Source organism: Cornus florida, unplaced genomic scaffold (genome assembly GCF_030987335.1).
Source record: "Cornus florida cultivar Cherokee Brave unplaced genomic scaffold, ASM3098733v1 CherokeeBrave_3.0.0_Hap2_Chr05, whole genome shotgun sequence".
Lineage (NCBI taxonomy): Eukaryota > Viridiplantae > Streptophyta > Magnoliopsida > Cornales > Cornaceae > Cornus > Cornus florida.
In genome coordinates, this window is record NW_026775575.1 from 24707944 (window position 1) to 24731252 (window position 23309).

At 36.9% G+C, this 23309-nt stretch overlaps 2 protein-coding genes across 6 annotated transcripts; one reads left to right on the top strand and one right to left on the bottom strand.

Annotated features, from left to right (window-relative positions):
- The first annotated feature begins 1106 nt into the window (after positions 1-1106).
- LOC132306204 (tubby-like F-box protein 3) lies at positions 1107-17937 on the top strand. Of its 5 annotated transcripts, none has more exons than XM_059803523.1 (6): positions 1107-2174; positions 6303-6390; positions 11961-12090; positions 12181-12360; positions 12667-13149; positions 13767-14270. In XM_059803523.1, exons 1-5 carry the CDS (start codon positions 1827-1829, stop codon positions 13136-13138), a joined length of 1218 nt encoding a protein of 405 aa, XP_059659506.1. In that variant the 5' UTR covers positions 1107-1826; the 3' UTR covers positions 13139-13149; positions 13767-14270. The 5 variants fall into 5 exon arrangements, with proteins under 5 accessions (XP_059659506.1, XP_059659507.1, XP_059659504.1 ...); XM_059803524.1 differs by lacking the exon at positions 13767-14270 and having other exon boundaries at positions 1107-1537; positions 1810-2174; positions 12667-13281; XM_059803521.1 differs by lacking the exon at positions 13767-14270 and adding an exon at positions 17569-17937 and having other exon boundaries at positions 1108-2174.
- Positions 17938-19631: 1694 nt separating this feature from the next.
- LOC132306205 (glycine-rich cell wall structural protein-like) lies at positions 19632-20519 on the bottom strand. The gene is made up of 2 exons (XM_059803527.1): positions 19984-20519; positions 19632-19891 (listed from the first exon to the last, which is right to left on the bottom strand). The coding sequence occupies exons 1-2, from the start codon at positions 20253-20255 to the stop codon at positions 19795-19797; spliced, it is 369 nt and encodes a 122-aa protein (XP_059659510.1). The 5' UTR covers positions 20256-20519; the 3' UTR covers positions 19632-19794.
- Positions 20520-23309: the final 2790 nt, after the last annotated feature.

The window sequence follows — 23309 nt, forward strand, 5'->3', positions numbered from 1 at the left end:
TTAGTTGAGGGGGGTTAATTGCACTTGGGTATAGTTGATGGGAGTTTATTGCACTTTACCTTATTTCAATCAAGATTTGATACCTCAATGGATATTCAATAATTTGTCTTCAAATTGCCATAAATATTTTTTTGGAGTATTTTATATTATTGGGTTGTGATATAAGATACCTAAGTCACATAAAGTGGGAACATGAAAGCGACAAAATTATGTCATAAATAGTGAGAATTTGAGTGAGATCGTGCATTGAGAGTGAGAGGGGGAGAGCGCTTGGAGACTAATATCGACACCTGTTGAGAATGATTGTGTGACTTAGAATGGAACCCATAAGTGTGGCTCAATCTAATTTGGGGCCTTAGGCGAAAAATAAAAAGTGACAACTCAAAAACAAAATATACAAAATATTTTTTTCAACAATATAAATAAAATTAGTCACAACTCAAAAACAAAATATACAAAATATATATACACACAAATTTATAATAACAAAAGTTAATAAAATTATATATATATATATATATATATATATATATATATATATAAAGTTTTCGCCATTTTTCCAAACAACAATGTTAAATAGATATTTAGTATTTTACTGTTGGTGGCATAAAAAACGTGAATGAGAGAGAGAAAGAAAGATTTTTGGGCCTAATATTAAATTTCTACATTGGTTAGGATTTATTGTAAGACGTGAATGAGAATATAGAAAGGGGAGGTAAAAAATATTAAATTTATGTTATTTTAGGATATAAATATATGAGGCTTAATATAAAATCGAAACGAATTGGAATTGACAAAAAAAAAAAAAAAAAAAAAAAAAAAAAATTATTTTAGGATATAAATCTTTGAGAAGTTTATTTTAGAATCTTTAAGGGCTAACATAAATTTTTTATATTTATTAAAGTTTAATAATATTAAAAAATAATTATAGTATAATATAAATAAATTTTAAAATTTTAGAGCCTTCTTATTAATGGGGTATCAAGCGATTGTCTAAGTCACTAAGGCTCGAGCCGGGCCTAGGTACCCAATAAGTTTTTACCTGAACTAAACATTTGGACCGTCCAAACCAGATCCGACCCCGCCAACTTTACACTATGGCAGAGACCAAATCAACTAAGACCATTAAAAAGTGACCCCTCCCAACACTGATTTCAGCTGGAACAGCAAGAAACACAGATCACAACAAACCTAACCCTAATGTCTGGAACTTATCTCGTGTATCTGAAGTTCTCATAATTAAGCTTTGATCAACCCTAATCTCAAATTTTAATCTTTTTAACCGTAACCCCATTTGATCTACATTTCTCAGTCTTCATAAAGTTGCTCAAGGATGATTGGGTATCACTTGCATTCACTTTTTTTAGTATTTTTGTGATGATCTGAAGGGACGGATCTGTAGAAGTTGTTGATATCTGTTGGTTCTGTTTGGGTAATCGAATTGACTGGTACAGTTTTTCGTTTTTCTGAATTGATGCATGTGATCTTCAGTTGGTAGATTTGCGGTCTGGTCTTTTCTATTTTCTTTCTTTGTTTGGTAAGTACTGGTTTTGTATATTTTCCAAATTTAGCTGAAAGTTTTTGTTGATTTTGACATTTATAGGAAAATTTTGGGGATGATTGTCTCTAAGTTTCATCAAAGATTGCATCTTTTAGCTCTGTAGTTTCTGGGTTTCCTTTGTTAGTGTTGTTAGCATCTATGTGTGGATAACTAATTAATTTGAAGCTCATTTGATGTGGGTTTGAGGAAAAATTGGAGGGCTAGGATTATTATTATAACATTGCAAGTGTTCGTTGATGTGTTGACAGACTAGGGGGGCACTTAGATGTCACTTAAGAGTATTATTCAAGACATGAGGGGGGAGCTTGGGAGCATTTCTAGAAAAGGGTTTGAAGTAAAGTTTGGGTATGGGTTGAGGTCAAGGTCGCACCGGGTGGTTCAGGATAGTTCAGTGGTGGTTGATGGTTTGCAGCAGAGTTGTTGGGCTAATATGCCTCCCGAGCTTTTGAGGGATGTGTTAATGAGGATTGAAGCATCTGAAAATACTTGGCCTCCTCGGAAGAATGTTGTTGCTTGTGCCTGTGTTTGTAGGAGTTGGAGAGAAATCATGAAGGAAATTGTGAGAAGTCTTGAAATCTCGGGCAAGCTGACGTTCCCGATCTCCTTGAAGCAGGTTTGATATATGACGTCTTAAGAGCTCTAAACTTTTGTACCTTTCAACTTTTTTGTCTCAATGTTCTTTTTAATTTAGTTACCGTAGTTTCATAAATTGTGATTTGATACTCTGTTTACTTTCCATGTGATTATCATCATCTTCATGCCTCTATATTTGTGTAGTTTTGTTAAGGCTGATAAAAGATAATTTTCTTACGTACACTTAAAATATTGTTACGACGTTTCTTGTTAACTTTTATATTTTAAACAAAATTTAAGAAAGTCTTATCATCATGAACAGAAGTTCAAGGTGCTGTAAGTGTGAACAGTGTGTTGAAGTTTATACCATCCCTTGAATTGTTCTGTTATGGATATTAGAGTCTATTCATAAATCTATGATATGCTCAAAAAATGGAATTAGCTAATATGCTGCCTCAACTCTTTCCGATGGAACATGTTAAGGACATGTGATTTGGATCAGAGGCATCATTGTATACCTTATGAATTTTGACTTGTCCAGTTGCACGTGTGGAATGGCTCATTCCATAGTCCAAAGCTTCTTTGCATTTTCTTGTAATTAATACATTTCTCTAGCGTTCTTCCAAGTTCCAATGCAAATTAAATTAACTAATTAATGCAACAGCAACACATCGGTATTATAACTTAAATTAAAACTTCTTAATTTATCCTCCTATTCTACTAGTATTTTTCTTTTTTCTTCTTTCCTTTTTATTTTTATTTTTTCATTTCTTTTGTATTTACCCTGGTCTTCTGCATTGCAACTGAAGGTATTATAGTTGAAAATAAAGATGTGTAAAATATTAGAGAATATTTGATCAAGACCACTTGAAGTTAAGAGCACTTAAATAAGATGTTATTCGAAATAATATGGAGACAGTCTAATTGCTTATTTGACAATAAGAGAAGCAGTAAATGGTAAGGAAATCAACAGTGTGTTGTCATTCCCAAATTATTTGGAATAATTGGCATATTGACTGATAGTTCGGGACCTATTGAAGTATTGGATGAATTTGGCTTTAATATGTTTGATAGAAATAAAAGGATAGGTAGCAAATTAAGGAAACAATGATAAAACAAAGAGCGTAATGTCATAGTGTTTTCATTTTAAGTAATCAGTAGGAGCCGTTATTTATCAGAGTCTCAGTTAATGTCATTTTGCATATTCATTGCAATTAACAATGTTACTTCAGGCCACCTCCTCGTGCACATATGTGGAAGCAATTATTGTAACTTGCTACTTCTTTGAAAGATATGAAAATTTGCTATATATATATATAGAGAGAGAGAGAGAGAGAGAGAGAGAGATCACATTTGAAATGTAGAAACCAGATACCTGGTACTGGAGTTGACTGCAAAATGTTTCCTATTTCTCTCTTTGCACAAGTAATGTTATTGTCCCATATATTGTGGACATAGAGATGAGCATTTTACTGGATGTGAAGTCGAGGTTCACAACCTCCTATTCTATGTGACGTCCCATGTTACCTGAAGGGGGGAGAGGTTTGATGACGCTTATATGTGTGGACACCCCTTAACCCTATAGTTGCGTTTTGAGCAAAATCTTGAGTACCTAGAGGAGAGTGTTTAAAGCGGAGTAATATCATAAGTTGATCCTCGGCCGGAAATGGGGGGACGTGCACAAGTCCATGTGGATCAGGCTATGTAGGATGTTGGGTCCCAAGAGGGAGTGATTGTGACGTCCCATATCACCCGGTGGGAGAGGTTTGATGACACTTATATGTGTGCCTTTACCCTATAGACGCATTTTGAGCAAAACCGTGAGCACCAAGAGGAGACTGTGCAAATTGGACAATATCTGAACGGTGTGGGAGCGGGTTGTGACACTCAGTTTGATTTTTTGTATGTATATGGAAGAGCTATGGAGTATAAGATAGTGAAGAAAGTTACTAAATATATTAATAACATAATTGCGTAAAACACTTAATCTGCATGTTTTTTTATCAAGTAGAAGTGCAAATTTTTGTTAGCAAGCAAGTGAAGGGTGTTGCGTTGGCTGGTGCGTAGTTGTTAAAGGGCCAAGGCACTCTAAGGCGCCAAAGGTCTTCTAGAGCCTAAACGCAAGGTGCAATATAACATGCAAGCCTGATTGAAGTAAGGTGCGTGTGTAATAATAATGCATATAAATTATAAATATCTAAAAAATAATTAAACAATGTTACACACACTTGTCAATATCGAAATATGCTAAATAAATAAGAAAAAATTCTCTAAAAAGGGTATTTTCTATATATCAACTAATAATATCAGATAAATTAATACTCATAATTCCTTTCATATGCATATGAATTAACCAAATTAAATGTTGTTACAAAATCTGGAACAATAAAAAACTATAATCTAATCATGCAAATTTTGAACATATATTATCATATATATTCAAAATCAAGCACTAAATGCAATTAATGTAAGTAGTGAACCGTAAATTTATGAATTTGTCAAATATTTCGTAAGGTTAAACAATATGGTCCATTAAATGTGATCATGATATGATATTAAACATTTTAATTTGTAGTCATTAAATAAAAGAAAATGATATGAATAAATGATTACAATATAAAAGCTGCCCCTTTTTTGATCCCGGAGCCTATTAAAAAGCGTGAGCCTGGTTGAAGGGGCCTGGCCTGTACTAGGTTGAGACGCTCTAGCTGAGCCTTGACGGCCTGGGGGTTTTTTGGGGCCTAAGCGCCCTTTAACAACTATGGGCTTGTGTAGGCGGAAGTTTTAGATATTACAGTTACAGAAATATGGACATGGAATTAGAGTGAGAACTATTTTATCTTTTTTTTTTGTCTTAATATTTGTGAAGCCTTGTGAGGTCAGAATTAAGTACCAGTCCATGATTACCTGATAATCCGGTACTAACATTGTTACGATCAGTTCGATGAATTTGAAGGACTGTAACAGAAGTCTTAATTCTGAACAATGCACCAACTTTTGTATCAGTAGCATGAAAATTTTGGATTAAACAGTTCCTATCCTTCTAAATGGTTTAGTATTCGCAAAAATAACCTGTTCTAACTGCACGGTTGTTTAGAAGGAGAGACTGGCAGTATGGGTCAAGGGTGTATTGCAACTGGAGTGAGACCAGGAGTCCTTGATCAGTATTGAACTGGGGATCTCCCCTATCATTAGGTGTGTAATCACATGGAGCATGTGCTTTTTATTTTGTCTTATGGGTAAGCCGAACTTTCCATCTTGGCATAGGAAGCATGTGAAGTATTGGAGTGCTCAGCTCTAACCATCCCTTGGGACATGACATGGTTTCTCTCTCGCTAATAGATCATATAAGATTACTTATCAAAAAAGAAAAAAGATCATATTATATGCAATCTGCGGTTCTGACTTGAGTAATCACACCTCAATTGATCGGTGATTTTAGCATCTAAACAGTGAAACCGCAAGGACTATGAGGGACCACTACATGGTGCTTCGATCACACTGCAGCCACCAGGTCATCTTGGCTCGTATGTGATACTGGCCTTGCACTAAGCTCAAGGAGCTTCCCGGCTCGCCATCAACCCAAGAAGACACCAGTGCATCAAGGTTCTGAATCAATGGTGACGATGTGATGGGGATCATGTCTGTGGAGATCTGCTAGTCTAGGGTACCTTGTCAAAAGATGTTCGTGTCGAGGTCTGAGACTGACATGGCTGCTCTATTGGGCAGCTATAGGGTTTAATGTTGCAAAATTCTTGAAGTCCATGTGGCGGTTAATGAAAGGTCCACATGGCACTGCAACTAGCCTCTACATGGCTCAGAGAGGCCACATATCTGCAGATTGTTAATTTATTGTGTTCCTTAAAACTTGATTATGATTTTTTTTTTTGATAAGTAAAAATGTATTAGAAAGTGTTTAAAAGGGGAACGCATCCCTAGAACTACACAAGGGCTGCACGGGACCCTAATTAAAACTGGATTATGTAGGAGTGCTGTGTAATCTGCATCAAATTTGATGCAGATTACGCTAACATATAAATCTCTGTGGGAAAACTTTCTTGGACTTTTTTATTAAGTATTTTCTTTTTCTTTGGGGGATAAGGGTTGGGGAGGTGGGATTGTATTTGTGGGTTCATACTAAAAGCTTCTTGTTTATTTTTTTGTGCAGCCTGGTCCAAGGGACTCCCTCATTCAGTGTTATATAAAACGGAATCGTAACACCCAAACATATCACCTCTATCTCAGTTTATATCAAGGTGACCAACTGAACAGTAGTTTTCATCTATATTTTCTCATGCTTCTTTCAATATACATTTGTGCCATTGGTTCTTTTGTTGCTCTCCTTATTGTAGGATTGATTTCATATTCTACTGCAATGATCTGAGTTGTTTTGTTAGTATAGTGTAATAGAATTTATATAGCATAGAGTTGAGTTGCCTTATTCTGAATGTTCCAGAAGGACAATTGGATTGAGTTTCGGCTTTTTTATTTTTTTCATAAATGAAGTTATATCATTCATAAAATTAGGCATTCAGTGCATATGGGAATAGAGGACATCCCCTCTCCAAGAAAAAGGAACAAAAACATTTGAAAAGCACCATTTCCAATAAGGGTGCAAGCCTAACAAAGATAGAAAAATGAGTAGCCTGAAAACTAACACTGCAAGTCATGGACAGAATGAACATCAGCAACATCCAAGATTTCAAACACAACACCTCTAGCAATATCGACAACATCCCTTGGGCAGCCCTTATGCAATCTAGTATTCCTTTCCTTCCGTATAGCCCACAAAGTTGATGAAAAACCATAGAGAAATGCTTAGCTAGATCGGCCCTCTGCACAGCCCATTGCAAGAACTCTGGAAAAGACTGACAATGCAAAGTTCAATTGAACATAGAGTCCAACCATCTCCAAATAGCATAAGCAAGAGAACATTCATAAAACAAATGATCCCTGCCTTCTTTTTTTATTTTTATTTTTTGATAAATAAAATGTATTAGAAAGCGTTCAAGAGGGGAACACATCCCAAGATAAAAACAAAAAACCAAAGAAAATATAAAAAAAACCAAACATAGAGCCCTATGGACCCAAAGAACCCAAAAAGTCCACTCTCTCATCTAGAGATATACAATTTCTTCCCATTACCCAGCAAAAAGGGGAACTAATGATAGAAAATTTCAGCGTCCCAATGGGGGTTTCCTCCCCCTCAAAAGATCTTTTATCATGCACTTTCAAAATGCTAATCACCCTCCAACAATCATGAGCATGAGCCGCCACCCTTGGGCCCCCCAAATATCAATCAACTCCCTTGAAGACCGAGGCATAACCCAATGAATACCAAATAAACCAAAAATAAGGCTGCAGCAATCATAAGCCATAGGACAATGCAAAAGAAGGTGATCCACAGATTCTCCATCCTTCTTACACATACAACACCAGTTGACTATGATCTGTCTTTTCTTTTTCAAATTGTCCAGAGTTAAAATTTAACCCAAAGTCGCAGTCCAAACAAAAAATGCCACCCTGAGAGGAGCCTTTGAACGCCAAACTGTCTTCCACGGGAAACTAGTTCCCTGAAAACCAGCGAGGCAAAGAAAAAAAGAGCGAACATCAAACCTCCCCTGAGGAGAAGGCTTCCAAACCAAGGAATCAAGCCCTCTACTATCCACATCCTGTCTATACAAAAGATCCAACAGGCCAAAGACATCCTCAAGTTCCCAATCCTGGAAAGATTGCCGAAAACGCACATCCCATGTAAGCCTACCGCTATCAAGCTGATAACAGTCAGCTACCATAGCATGTCTATCCGCAGCAATGCTAAGTAGTCTTGGAAACAACCGGGACAGGGGGACATCCCCACACCAATAATCCTCCCAGAACCTAACATCCCTGCCCTCCTGAACTTTGAATCTAAAATGCTTAGACAGCTCATCCCAACCCTTACGAATAGCTTTTCACACTCCCACGCCGGCAACAAATCTCACCAGCCTGCTATCATCTGCAGCCATACAATTGTAGCAGATAAAGGTTAATGGGACACCTCTTTCCTGCAAGTTAAGGAGGGTTGTTTGTTATGAAGAATAATGCAGGAAGTCATACTACGTCTGGGCCTGGCCTTGCTGCAACACAACTTAGCCCATAACACCCTTGGATTCTGTACCCTGCCAACATCCCATGCCCTTTTGAAGCTGAAACCACCATCATTCCACTTCAATTTATCAGTTCCAGATTGTAAAGGGATATCAGCAATAAATTGTCTCATAGCTTGCTGTCCCTCATCTACCAAGTCATCAAACACCATCTGTTATTAACAATAATCACATCCAGCCTTGCATCTCGAGGAAAAATCACATGTCTTATCACCCTATGACCAAATCGATGGCTAAAGTGAGCCCCTCACACCAAGGATCATGGAAGAGGCTAAACTTGTGTCCATCGGAGATGTTAAATGAGACAGCTTGAAGAATGATAGGTCTCACAGACAGAATGAACTTCTGTGTCACAGAGCTGGATGAGGGCTGTAAAGCATCCCAGTATGAAGCTCCCCTTGCATATATGTCCCTGAACCACCTACACCATAAATCCTCCTTAGAATTAATGAAATCCCAAGCCAAATTACAATCTGCAGCAGATTGGACATCAGAGATTTTCCAAAGCCCAAAGCCACCTTCCCTCTTAGGTCTAGCAATCATATCCCACCTCATATAATGCATTTTGGAACTATGCTCTGTAGAACCCCACAAGAATCTTTTGATCATCCTCTCAATCAACTTTATCACAGCAACTGGTAGTTGAAAAGCAGAGCATCAATAAATTCAATAGAGTATTTCACAACCCTAGTTAATTCTGTTCTCCCAGCCATTGATAAGTTCCTATTACACCAGGCATCTATTATGTACCTGACCTTGTCAATAGGAGCAGAGCAAGACCCATTGTCAATCCATGAACATTCAGAGGGATACCCAAGTAGTTATCAGGAAATGTGGAATCCTTGAATTGCGGGATTCTGAGCAAGGAATGTTTTCTTCTGACAGCCTTAGAGAAAAAACATTGTCGATTTGTTAGAGTTGGTCTGTAATCCTGAAACCTCAGCAAATTCGTGAAGAAGTCTTCTCACAGAAGTAACAGTTCTCACATCAGCTCCAGTGACAATTACTAAATAATCTGCATAAAATAAATGACACAGATAAGAGCATAGGAGAAATATTCAGCAACCAAAGTGAAAAGCATAGGAGAGAGAGGACACCCCTGCCTTAGCCCCGTACCTGGTTTAAAATAATCTTCAGAGGACATTAATCATTATGGAGAACCAAGAAGAAGTTAAGCATTCCCTTACCCATCCTATCCATCTCTGGCCAAAACCATACCTTTGCATAATATTAAGTAAGAATTGCCAAGAAACTGAATCATATGCTTTGTTCAAGTCAATCTTAATGGCCATGGAAGGGTTAGTTCTCCCATTGAAGCCTCTGATCAACTCATGTGCCAATAAAATATTATCATGAATCCTTCTCCCCTTGATGGAGGCAGATTGCTCCTGTCCAACCACAGAGTCTAGAACCAATGCAAGTCTGTTGGCCATTACCTTGGTGATAATCTTATAAGTTGTGTTACATAGGAAAATGGGCCACCCGATATGCCTTATCCCTTTTGGGGATCAGAGTGATAAAAGAAGAATTCATACCTCTAGCTAACCGTGGATGATCAAAGATATACTTCACTGCACAGGACACATCCTGACGAACCACCCCCCAAAATTTCTGATAAAACCTTGCTGGAAACCCATCTGGCCCTGGAACTTTATCAAGAAGAAAGCTCATAACCACCTTTTGGATTTCTTCATTAGTGACAGGAGCTTCTAACATCAATGATGCAGACCTTTCTTGGCTGCTTCAAAATAGGACCATCACAGGATTGACGTGCTGCAAAAAAGTTGGAAAAGTGCTTCACCATCTGCTCTTTAATGACACTGTTCACAATATCTAACACGAGCCTCATTATGTAGAGATGTAATAGAATTCATATTACTGTGTTGAGCCACCTTTTTATGAAAAAATGAGGTGCATCTATCATTGTCCCTCAACCTGTGTATTCTAGCCTTTCGTGCCACCACCATCTCCTCATTTGATAGGGCCATCTCCAATTCTTGTCTGCATTTATTCTCCATCCAAATAACCTGAGGATTAAGAGGCTGATGAAGTAATAAGGATTGAGCCTCCTCCAAGTCACTTCTAGCAGACAGCACAGCAGAAAACATATTGCCAAAATCATTCTTGTTCCATAATTTCACCGCTTGCTTAACCTTGTTCAATTCTGGTGTAATGAGGAGGTTGGGTGAGTAAACTGTACCTTATTCCAGGCATCAGACACAACCTTCTCCATGTCTTCTTGCAGACATCAAACCTTTAACATCCTGAAAGGCTTAGGACCCTTAGCCACATCCTAACACTTCAACCTGAATAGCTCCATGATCAGAAAGTCCAGCATTATGAAGTGAGGCCTTAGAACTAGTATACGATGGAAGCCAGAAGAGTTCATCATTGCCCTATCCAATCTTCCATAGATCCTTCTATACAGTCCCTGTCTATTACACCAAGTGACAGTAGGATTAGAACAGTGAAGTTCCACCAGGTCAGAAGCAGCCAGACATCTATTAAACTCATCCAAGATAGATTGTGGAATCTTTCTACCACCAATCTTTCCAGAGTTAAAACAGATAACATTCCAATCACCAGCAACCAACCAAGGTTCATTAATCATAAAGGAATATAAGCTCAGATCATTCCACAATTGCTTCCTCTCTCCCACAAAATTGGCTGCATAAATAGGAGAAAAAAAAAAACAGAGGAGTTGGAAGGCTTGTGAACTACCTTCAACAACATTGATTGGCTAGCACTATGGATAATATCCACATCAAAAACCTCTTTATTCTACCCACAGAAAATTCTACGATTTGGGTGAGCCAAATAGTTATGAACCCACCCCCAAGCTGACCTAATCCTCTGATGAGTAATTCTCTGAAAATTCTGTTCAAACACCCTTGTTTCTAAGCAAACAAACTGCAGAGAGCCAGTGGTAATCTACCTCATTACCTCTCTGTATTCGGGGCCTATTTAAGTCCCTAACGTTCCAGAAACCAATCATGATAACCATCTTGTTGCAGCAATGAATAGGTGAGTCTCGGATCTTCATCCATATTGGTACCAAACCAAGAACATCATGTTCAAGATGGACGTTCTTATTCCATTATTTCACTATAACAGGTCTTCCGACTCTTTCCTCAAATGTATAGGCCCTAGCAAGGACGTGATCCCTTTCTGCCTCAATCTGGAACCGAACCATAAAAAATCCATCACGAAGTGACATCACATGAGCATCTTTATTCCAATGTTTGTTGATATAGTGTTTCAGGAACAGAAGTATTGTTTCTTCCCAAACACAACCCTAGGACTGAGTATGTCCAGTATTCAACATGCCTTTCCACGTCCTCATCATTCACCACTGTAGTTTCAGCAAGCCTACTCTCCTCAGTATATGATAGATTCACAAAGGAGCCTTCTGTTGAAGCATTAAACATACTCCTCCATGAAGGGCGTTCTGGGGATCCTACCGGGTTAGAGATCACTCCCGGCTGAAGTTGGGAGGAGGATGCATCGTCCCCCATGGTGAATCACCCCCTTCACGCAAGCGAAACTGTAGTTTCACAGAAAGCCCTAGAATCAGCTTTTTTCTCTAGAGCGTTCGGCTTTTATATGGCTATTATTTTTTAGTTCTCTTTTCTTTAATCTTATTTTTTGTTCTTCGCTTTTTCCTGTTATCGTTGCAGCTTCACATGATGATGGAAAATTTCTTCTAGCTGCACGGAAGTGTAGGTATGCAACATGCACAGACTACATTATCTCATTCAATGCTGAGGATGTGTCAAAGGGGAGCTGCACCTATGTTGGGAAGTTAAGGTAAGTAAAGTGCAGCTAAAATTAAACATTACTGGCTTTTCATCATCTTGCGGGCCAAAAGAATTCCCATCTTGTTCTCCTAATTGACAGATCAAACTTTCTGGGAACCAAGTTCACAATACATGATGCACAGCCTCCAAATGCAAGGGTCAATATCACTAAATGTCATTCCACCAGACTAGTGGGTTTGAAACAAGTCTCCCCTAAAGTTCCTGCTGGCAACTATGCTGTAGCCCACATTTCATATGAGTTGAATGCCATGGGTTCCAGGTAAGGGATTAAGATTCTAAAATATCCCTCTTCTTTCACATAAAAGACAAGGAAAGTTCTGTGAGTAAGATATTGTTGGGACTGGTCAGGATCCTATAAAGAAGGAAGAAGAAAGATAAGAATAAAATATATCACTAGTAGCTTGCTTTTTATTTATTTATTTATTTATTTTTATTTTTGAAAGGGTGGAAGGGGTTTTTTTCCCCAGAAATTGGGGGGAGAGGGGTTTGAAATGTCAAGATTATAGGTTTTCTCTTATTATGTCTTTGTGGTTAGTTTAAGAAATTCACGAATTATGGAACATAGGGGTCCAAGGAGGATGCAGTGCATCATGGATGCCATCCCCGCTTCTGCTATTGAACCAGGAGGAGTGGCACCCACGCAGACTGAATTCCTTCCTAGCAACACAGATTCTTTCCCGTCCCTTCCATTTTTCAGATCAAAGTCAACCTGCATGGAGAATTCCCAGCATGGACATTTGTTCACCCAGAAAGATGGAATGCTGGTGATGAAGAACAAGGCCCCCAGGTGGCATGAGCAACTAGAATGCTGGTGTCTGAATTTCAATGGCCGGGTAACAGTTGCTTCAGTAAAGAACTTTCAGCTGGTTGCTTCTCTAGAGAATGGAGTTGCTGGGCAAGAGCATGAGAATGTCATTCTCCAATTTGGAAAAGTTGGGAAGGATTTATTTACCATGGATTATCAGTATCCAATCTCAGCATTCCAGGCATTTGCCATCTGCCTCAGCAGTTTTGACACCAAGATTGCTTGTGAATGATTGACAAACAGGTGAGAAATTAGCCCCAACACTTGGGTGGAAACGGCTGAAATTATTTGGTAGCTCTGTTTCCTGTTACAAATCATTTTTACATGTTTTGGACTGGCAAAAAAATATTAGAAATTATATTCCATCTTGCACAATTTCTCTGTCAAATGGTACGGTACATTCATGCAGGGGTGGACCAATGAAGGGACTAGGAGGGGGCATGGCCCCCAAAGTTACAAAAATATGTTAAGTACCTTCAATTAAGTCTTTTGAGTTTTGAATATTTGAAATTTGGCCCCATAAAATTTTTAAAAACTATTATGTACCTTCAATTAGGTCTTGAGTTTTGAATATTTCAAATCTGGCCCCAAACCAAACCCACATGATAACAGCCAACAAGATACCAGAAACTCTCTTCACATGTAGCCTCAAAACCATAAAAGTATCATGTACACATTATCAAAACTCAGTTTATATTATCTTTTTTCTAATACATCATATACACAATACTAAAACCTAGCGGGTCAATATGTGGAATTTTGTTTTATCTCTATGTTCTGCTAGTTCATTGTTGGTTTTATTTGATTATTTTTCTCCATTTGCCTAATGCATATGTGTTTTCATATTGTTACACTGAAAGGGAAAACCTAGTGCACAAGGCTCCCGCTAGTGCGGGTTCTGGGGAGGGTCAAACGCCGTGTTTTGGACCTGTGACCTCCAGGTCACAATAGAGCAACTTAACCGTTGTCCCAAGGCTTGCCCTCTCATATTGTTACCCTGGATTCTATTATTTGCTTATTAACTTCACCACAAGAGCATATTCTTTTATGTGCCTGTTGGATTTTCTTAGTTATGCTCTTGCTAGATTAAGGGAAAATGTCTAATTTTCTGCAACATTTGTTAATGAATTCTTTACCATGTGCATTATTATTCATTTGTAAATTTCTGATGCTACGTGCATGTGAACTTTTGGATATATCATTTATGAAAAATAAAATGAATATACTTGGATGTCTCTTATTTTAAATGTAAACCTTCTCTAAAATGTCGTCCGCACAGCTTTGTGCATATCATTAATGCCTGAATTAGTTTGACATATTTTTTAAAATTTCTTTCATACTATTAGTTTCCTCTCCCCCCCCCCCCCCCCCCCCCCCAAAAAAAAAAAAAAAAGTGAAAGTTCCTAGGTCTGCCTGCCTTCGCACATTGACCATTCCAATGATTGAGTAAATGTGTTGCTTTAGTCCCGAATTGTAGGTCAAAATTTTCCTGTAATTAATTGGCCATTGAATTTTACCTAACAATTGCATTATCAGGTTGATTTTTTGTAATACCCCCACATTTCCACGTGTAGGCTGGCCAGGCCCACACCCGAAAATGCGAGAATATCAAAATAATATAGTACTTAAACGAACACAGAATACAAGAGGAATAAAAAAAAAATGATTAAATCGCTGAATAGAATTCTATTAATAAAATAAAATCTCTTTTACAAAAATATTTCCATGAGTTTCAAATTCTGAAAATATTATACAACTCGGGAATCCCATAAGTTAAGGACCCCTAAACCAAAATCTTATAAACCACCAGTTTATACAAAACATTTAACAATAATTAACTATACTAATTAAAGGTAAACAAGATGAGTAGATGAATGACAGTCTCTCAGCTGCGGATCCTCAACCTTGAGACTGGAACTTCTAATAACCTGAAAAATAAATCGTGGGTTAGACCCACGAGCAAGTTCCCTCTACCAAGCCTCTGAAAACCAATAAATAAAGCATCTCTAACCAAAATCATCCTAATTAAAGTTTTAACCTTTAATATAAGTATATAAAAACTTTTATATAAAACGGTAATCCTATCAATTAATAGGTTCACTAATTTGATTAAACCATTCACCAACGATTAATTCTTAATCATCCCTAGACCAAAACCATCATTTATAAGTATTTAAATCACACAACTAGGCTTTGACAAATCATCCATGTCACCATCAGTAATATTTTGTTAACATGTATGAAATAATATACTATCCTAAAAATATTAGACTATTCTAATTTAAGAATATCTAATTAATCATAATCCAACCTATACATGCAGTATCCATAGATGATATATTTTAATCATCTAACACATAGCAATAATTGAACCTTGGCAAATCAACCATGCCATTAAAAATATATTTACTTATATATTGACAATTCAACCATGCCTCCTTTAAGTATATTTATTTATACATTTGACAATTTAACCATGCCTCTTTTAAATATATTTATTTATACATGTGGCAATTCAACCATGCCTCCTCTAAGTATATATACTTATACTAATAACCTAGCAACTCATCCATGCTTCCGATGTATATATTTTTATTCATACAAATACCTAGGCAATATAATTACACCTATGACAACTCATCCATGTACAAATTGTAAGTTTAACAATAACTAATTTATACATAGATATCCCCTATTGATTATAAGCACATACCTAACTTAATAACCAGTCTATCCAAATATATCAAATAAGAAAGAATAATACTAATAATCTTAATTCACATACATATATATACACATATTTAATATAATATATATGTGTATAATCTTTCCCTAATAACCCTTAGTTATTTAATATATATATATATATATATATATATATATATACATCCTTCCTTCCTTACTAATCATAACTTAATAAAATCCCTTTTATACACACATATAGGTAAATATATATGTACTTATATATACATATATACACATCCTTCCATAACAATATAATAAATTATTATATTTACTCAAAAGAAATGCTACTAATCCTCGTAGTAACACTCTACGGTTTTCAGAATACCAAGAACACATCCTCTAGTGGTTGTTTTCAACCCCAATAAGCTTAAAACATATTCTGAAAATTCACCGGACCCCACAGGAACTTTACGGAACCTCAAACTCCCTTGCACGCGCCTCCACGCGCCGTCACACGCTCCTCCAACTTATGCACGCGCCTCCACGCGCTTCTATTAGTTGGCAGGCGCGTTCAGGAGCTTCCACGCGCCCTCACGCGCCTAATCCACTCTCGGCGCGTGTGTGGCTGCCTCTGATTGGTTGCCCTTTACGCTCTGGTGTACTCGCCCACACTAGATCAATCTTCTATTGGTCAAACCTCATCCACGACCTTAATGCATAAGCGCATCAAATCTCTATGCTCCGCAAAGCACTGGATCATCCTTCACTCATCCACTCCACCCAACGGTCCAGATCAGCGGGTGCACCATATTATCATGTGCCGCACCGCATCCAATTATCTGCCACTTCCTCAAATCATCTCAGCCCTTCATGGTCCGCGCGCACAGTAATACAATGAGCCGCGCCGCACCAGATTAAGACCCTATGTTAATGCGCCGATTTGAAGCCTCCAGTGTATACAATGTATATATATATATATATAATACACATAAATAATTATATATATAATTTCCAAAATATCAGAAAAATATAAATAAAATCCAGAAAAATATAGAAAAATTTCCAGAAATCCTAGAAAAATTCCAGAAATTATAATTAACCCTCTTGGTTCACAAATCAAACCTATACTTAATTTTAAACAATATGCACACCTATATACATAATTAAAATCCAACGAATCCACAAATTAAATATAATAATTTATGTTTGTTTTTTTTTTCCGATCTAACATGATTTAATTAATGACTTTAAACTAAATTCTAGCACCCAAAGTGATAAATTTATGGGTCCTAAGAGGAGAGTTAGAGAGAACTTGCCTGAAGATTTCGAAACGAAATCGAAGCTTTAACCTTTGATTGTCTCTTCCAATTTCGGTATCCGCTTTCTCAGATCCGGCCTACTCCTTGTCCGTTCTCTCTTCTTCTTCCCTCTTTGTCTCTTTTATTTTTCTAACATGAAAACTTCTTAACCCTAAACCTTATGTGTATATTTATACACATTAAACCCTAAATCCTATTCCTAGTAGGATTACAAAATAAAATAATAAACTAATATTATTTAAATAATATAATATAAAAGCGGTGACTGCCATGCAAAAGCGGCCTGCATTAAATGTTAACCCTGTACTCCCTTTTTGGTTTTTAAGCAGGATGTCTACCAACCTTGTTTTTCTTTTTTGGTAACATCTAGACTTTCATTTTCTAAATTTTCATTGAACTCGGCCATGGAATGTTTACTACTATCACATTGCTAAAAACATTCTTGCTATGTTTGGGAAGCACCGAATTGGTGTCTTGGGTTTGGAGTTGGAGGAAATTTAGTTCAAAATTTTAACTAAATTTCTTCCAATTTCAAGTCACCGATTCGGTGCTTCCAAATGCAACATTGTTTGTTTTTTAACTGCCATGCAGAAGTGGACTGCATCTAGAATTTCTGTACTTGATGTTTACTAATTGTATACTTCATTTGGTTTTCTAGCTGTTAAAGCTCTTTAAATTTACCTGGGAGGTGTTGCTGGATGTGACGGGAGAGTTTCAGGAAAACAATTGCAGTGCTGTGGCATGTGGGTGTGTTGCAAGAAAACTTCTGGATAGTTGCATCCCTCCCTTTAATTGCTGTGCAAGTAGTTAGTTTTTAAATTTATTTTTATTCCCTGTACATAAAGAATTGTGTCATGAGTGAAATATGTCTGGCGATTGTGGTTTTTCTGACTTAAAACCATTGTGAGAGTCTGAATGCCTGAAATCCATTTTGAGTTTGTAAGGATCCCCAAAGTAGGCATTTTTTTATTTAAATGTTGCTACTATCTCGTAATTTTAGGGTTCCTCATTTTCGGCTTCTTGTAAAGTTGTTTGAGAAATTTGTTGAAGTTATATTTTTCTTTTCGTTTTAAAAATCAATATGCCGTTCGTCAATAGTCTCTTGATGTGTACTTTTGAGGTGGCCAATAATTAATGGTGAAAACTTAGGTAGTCGTTTGACGTAGAAGCTCGTGAACTCAGGGAACATGATCTTTTAGCTTCATGCAGATTTGCAACACAAGTAAAAATACCAATCAATTAACAGTTAATGTCACAGTTGAACTTCTGATTAGTGTACTTCTGTGATGTCTTCATTGACCGTAACACTATTATTATTATTTTTGTTAATAATAACTGATTATATACGTTTTCCTGCCAGATACCCGGCTCCGTCATTCTTTAGTATTAATTTATGATGTGTATCTAGAACTCAGTGATGTCACTTTATGCCACATTCAAATAGTTAATTTATCTCCGATTTTTTAGACATGAAAGTTTACGTAGTTCCCTAATTTCTCTCAATTTAGATTCACTTCCACAGAGAGAATATATATATATATATATATATATCACGAAACATCATTTTCCAATTTCTATTTACTTTGTTCCTGTTGAACAACAAAACTATATATTGCAGCTTGCACTCGAACAACAAAGAGATTTTGATTGTGAACCTGTGGGTTTTTACTCTTCTTTGAGCTGTCACTTTCCTTTTTAGTACACGAAATTCCTGAAGATCTCGAGTTCTTGTTTAATATTTTACCATTAGCTATTGTTGGGCTGTGGCTCTCCCTCTTTCCTAATCACTCTGCTCGATCTAGATGTGCACAAACCAATCTGGTAAAATTGTCTTAGAAAGGGGAAGAATATGATGTGAATAGGGTTTTGCATATGAATTTGACATGTTTCAATCCGATTAGAGTTGTGTTCGATAAGAACTTGGTTCGTGTTCATTTTATAACTATTCAGGCTTGCTGGTGAACACGATGGTTTGTCTTTTAGCTTTTTAGTGCAACGTCATTAGTGACATTTACGGAAAAACTTGTTACTAAAGTATGGTAACTTTAACAAAACTGTTATTTTTATGCATGCTAAGGAACGAACCGAGCCCAATCAATCTATGACTCCCATCTTGTAACTAGTAGGAGTCATAGATATAACATCTTCGACTGGTTAGTGAATATGGCTTGCGAGGGTAGATTTGTGTTTATAGTCACGTTTTTAGGAGTCACAAACAAATCTAAATCTCAAAGAATGAATTAACCAATTCTAGATGTTAGGGAGAAAAGAAAAGAAAGGATATCATTGTGTACAAGAGAAGAGAAAAGAAAGGATAGTAATACTGTGTTTGGATAAATTATGAAGATAAATATAGAAAAATATAATATTCTTATTTGGAAAAGATATGGGGAGAGAAAAGAAATGATAATAATTAAATTACTATCATTACCCTTTTCTAAGATGGAATTCGAGTTTCATAATAAGTTTTTTGTTTAAATTTTCAAGAGTATTAATTAATAATTATCATTTTTTTTCCTAATCTTTTCATTTTTGAAAGGATAGCATAGTAGGGATTTGAAGGGATGGCTCTTTCCCAATCCTTTCTTTTATTTCCATTTAAGACAACTCAAAACACATTTCACACTATCTTTTCCTCCTTTTCAAATCCTTCCAAATCATTCAATCCAAACATAGCCTTAATGATAAAAATCTATCTAAACTGACCAAATACAACAGGTATACACAATATGGATTTGCATTTTATTCATCATTATTACTTATTTAGACTATCAAGTGTAAGAAATCAAAGTACAAAGATACTAGGAAGCCAATGGCTTTTAAGGTTCGTTAGGGTTTAACACATCACAAAAGTAGTTTCAAGCAAATTACATTCAACAAGAGATCAGAAAGGAGGTGGCCCACCACCAGGAGGCCCATAAGGCCCACCGGGCCCACCGAAGCAATCCTGAAACAACCAGCAACAGCAAAGACAGGACAAGCTGCAAAAAAGGCCAACAAAATTGAGATAAAAAAATCAGTCCCAAACAATTTAAACACTACCAACAGAAAAAAAAATTAAGATGGCACTCACCAAGAACCAATCATGCTGCATAAGCCATTGGCAAACCCACCGAAAAATCCACCCGGTCCGGGCCAAAATCCGGGACCTCCAGGACCAGGCCCCCAACCCGGCCCTCCACCCCAACCGGGTCCTCCACCACCCCAACCAGGCCCCCCACCTCCAGGACCACCCCAACCAGGCCCTCCACCTCCAGGACCCCCATGCCCTCCTGGACCACCCCAACCGCCGCCTCCTCCTGGTCCCCCATGTCCTCCTCCTCCTCCTGGTCCACCAGGTCCCATCTTAGCTCACTAGTTACTACCACTCTCGGCACGGACTGCCAACGCCTTCCACCACCACCACCACCACCACCACCACCACAACGATGACGGGAGAGAGATGATCGGAGAGTTTCTTCGAGCCGTAAAATGGAGGCACTCTTTAGAAACAATGTTGATACGAACCCTCTGTTTTTTTATATGGTATGTAAGTGTAAGACTTTGAATTTGGAACTTGGGCAGTTTCCTTAGTCCTGAAGCTTTAACACAAGGCTTGCTACAACTACCAAACTTATCGACTTGAAATCTGCCTTTCAATAAAAAAAACAAGAACTGCTATTCTTTTCAACTAACATTCAAAGCTGTATATCTGACATTCAAAGCCCAATGACACATATAAATTTTTATAGTAAGAAAATCATCCAAGAGTCAAACTAAAAGCAGTAGGAAAGGTAAGAATAAATTGCTAGTACTTTAATATTATTCAGATTCTTTAAATTATTTATTTATTTATTTTTAAGTTTAGAATTTATTGGTGGAAGTCAACAACTTATGTCTGTTTAAATGAATTGTAACCTATGGCTTATCATGGCATTTAAAGATTTTCCGGGGAATCATTGAGCATTTAAATGGTATTTGCTTCAGTGTAAACTATAGTGACGAAACATAATTGGGGCATCGCCAGAAATCAAAATTTGGACATATTAAAAAATAAATAAATAAAGAGAATGAATTTTTTTTTATTTTTTTTACAAGGCAACAAGTATTAGAAATTAGATTAATAGATATAAAGAGTTAAAACTCGACACTTCAAAGCTTATCGAAGACACTAACCCACTGAACTATCGAGGCATTCGCAAAAAAAAATGAAATTGAGTGTGAAAGTTATGAACAAGAGAAGAAAACATAAAGGAACATCTCCATAATTTGAGAAATAATTCAGAAATAAATATTATACTCTATTTATATCTTTTCAACCCCATTTTAGATTGAATAGCATAGTACACACTCATCATGTAAACACACGTAAGAAATCATATAAGAATTGACCCAGTTAACTATGTAAAACTTAACATCAAAAGTAGTTTGGAGTTTGTTATGAATTTTTAATCCATCCAACCTTTCAATCAGATTCTATTCATGTGTGTGTGTGTGTATCACCACTCATCAGTGAAAACTGTGTGTGTGTGTATATATCACCACTCATCAGTGTAAACATAAAAAAACCTAACCCTAAATTGAAAAATGAACAAGACACAATTAATCCTAAATTGAGAGATGAACAAGACAAAACAATTCGTAAGATTGATTTTCCATAAGACGTTTCTTTTTCTTCCTCCGATGAATTATTTTCAAAAGTAAATAGTCAATTTCTTAATATGTGGCTTAATTATTTGACTTAGTTCTTTCTAAAAATAAAAATTCACATCGATTGTGATAATGTACATATAACTGTGCACGTGTCAACAGATAAAAGACTTTATATAGTCATGTTAGCATGTTGGCAAATTCTTCCCTACATCAACAACCCAAGGTAACTACCATGAATGTGCAAAATGTTGTTGCAGCTCATGCCAAATATCCTCAGCACCAACAATTATTATTCAATAATTAGTTTCAACTACCTAAAGATCCGACCAATGAAAGTTCAATGGCAAAGTATCTCCTCCATCAAAGAGGAGGTGAAGCGAGCCGCCCCAACTCTCTCTCTCTCTCTCTCTCTCTCTCTCTAACCCCTTTTTCTTCTTCATCACTCTGTCTCCCTGTTCCCTTTCATGGAAGTGGAGAGATGATGGCCGCCTTCCACGGTTATAATAAACTCGGCGTGTTTCAATAAGTGTGTTCCGTTGGTGTTTTTTACGCCCTTTTTGTTTTCTTCAGCTAGATCTATTCATGTTCGGTTCGTTTTCGGATCACATGAGTAAATCTGCTGTTTCCTCCGACTAGATCTCTGGTCTAGGTCAGTTTTGGTTTTCTCTACCTCGATTTAATCTTTTTCCCCTTAATTTGATCTTGTGTTGGGTTTCTTGTGTGTTGGAGCGCCTTGTGGTTGTAACTTTGGAGCGGTTGCCGTGCTGATAGCCAGACCTTTCGGTTTCTCCAGTTTGCTGCATTCTCCAATGATGGTTCCGTTTGTAGAGTGTTGGGCTATGTTTCCTCCACAAATCTAGAGCCTGTTCTTCATTTATTTACTTTGCTTCAAGATTTGTATGCCTTTTCTGGCTTGGCTTTATGCCTCTGTATTACAATCTTGGCTTTTGGTCTTTGTGCCTTTGAACGAAAAAAAAAAAAAAAAAGAAAAGAAAAAAAGGAGGTGAAGGGGATTCAATTTCGTTGGTGGACAATAACATATACGTGACTCGTGAGTACTTAGCTAATTAAAAAAACAAATTTCATTATTGGATTAGTAAAATCAAGTCAATTAAACAAACTTTATATGTAGGAAAAATATGTTGAATTGGGTTGTCGTGTTCGACTCTTTTTTTAAACTGTATAACGGGTTGAGTGCTTATTTGTTGATCTAACTCGTTGGGATCGGGCCACCTTGTATACTCGTTGCAGACTCGAACACCTCTAGGAGGGGCGCGTAACATGACACCGAATCAAAAACTGAGTTTGACTCTGATATTAACTGTAACAAGTTGGACACTTACCCACGGATCAAAAAACTTAAACTATTGGGTAGTGCTGCATACCCACCAACTTATTACCATTTCACTTTCTATCTAGATCTGATGTGGGACACCTATAACAATTGATCGATGGTGAAAGGGAAGAATTGTTTGGGATAATTAACTCCCTCCAACTCACTTAGCGGTCGGTTGTTGTGAGAGTTAATCCCTCATTCATCACATACAGCGGAAGTATCATCACATCACATCAACACAAGCATATATGGAGATAACAATCATACACATCCACGTATAACATAATATATTACATGGTTCACCCAACTCTAGGGTTACGTTCATGGGAGAGAGAGATTTCACTATTATGAAGCAAGAAAGAGAATATACAATCACATGTCAAAACCCCACTCACTCACTTATCATCTCTTATGAGGCTATATGTATACAC

Excerpts from the sequence above, each read along its gene's own strand:
- LOC132306204 (XM_059803523.1), top strand. The coding sequence starts at position 1,827 with ATGTCACTTAAGAGTATTATTCAAGACATGAGGGGGGAGCTTGGGAGC. Across the intron at positions 12,091-12,180 it reads ACCTATGTTGGGAAGTTAAG|ATCAAACTTTCTGGGAACCA; the intron begins GTAAGTAAAGTG and ends CCTAATTGACAG. Across the intron at positions 12,361-12,666 it reads TTGAATGCCATGGGTTCCAG|GGGTCCAAGGAGGATGCAGT; the intron begins GTAAGGGATTAA and ends TATGGAACATAG.
- LOC132306205 (XM_059803527.1), bottom strand. The coding sequence starts at position 20,255 with ATGGGACCTGGTGGACCAGGAGGAGGAGGAGGACATGGGGGACCAGGA. Across the intron at positions 19,892-19,983 it reads TGCAGCATGATTGGTTCTTG|CTTGTCCTGTCTTTGCTGTT; the intron begins GTGAGTGCCATC and ends CCTTTTTTGCAG.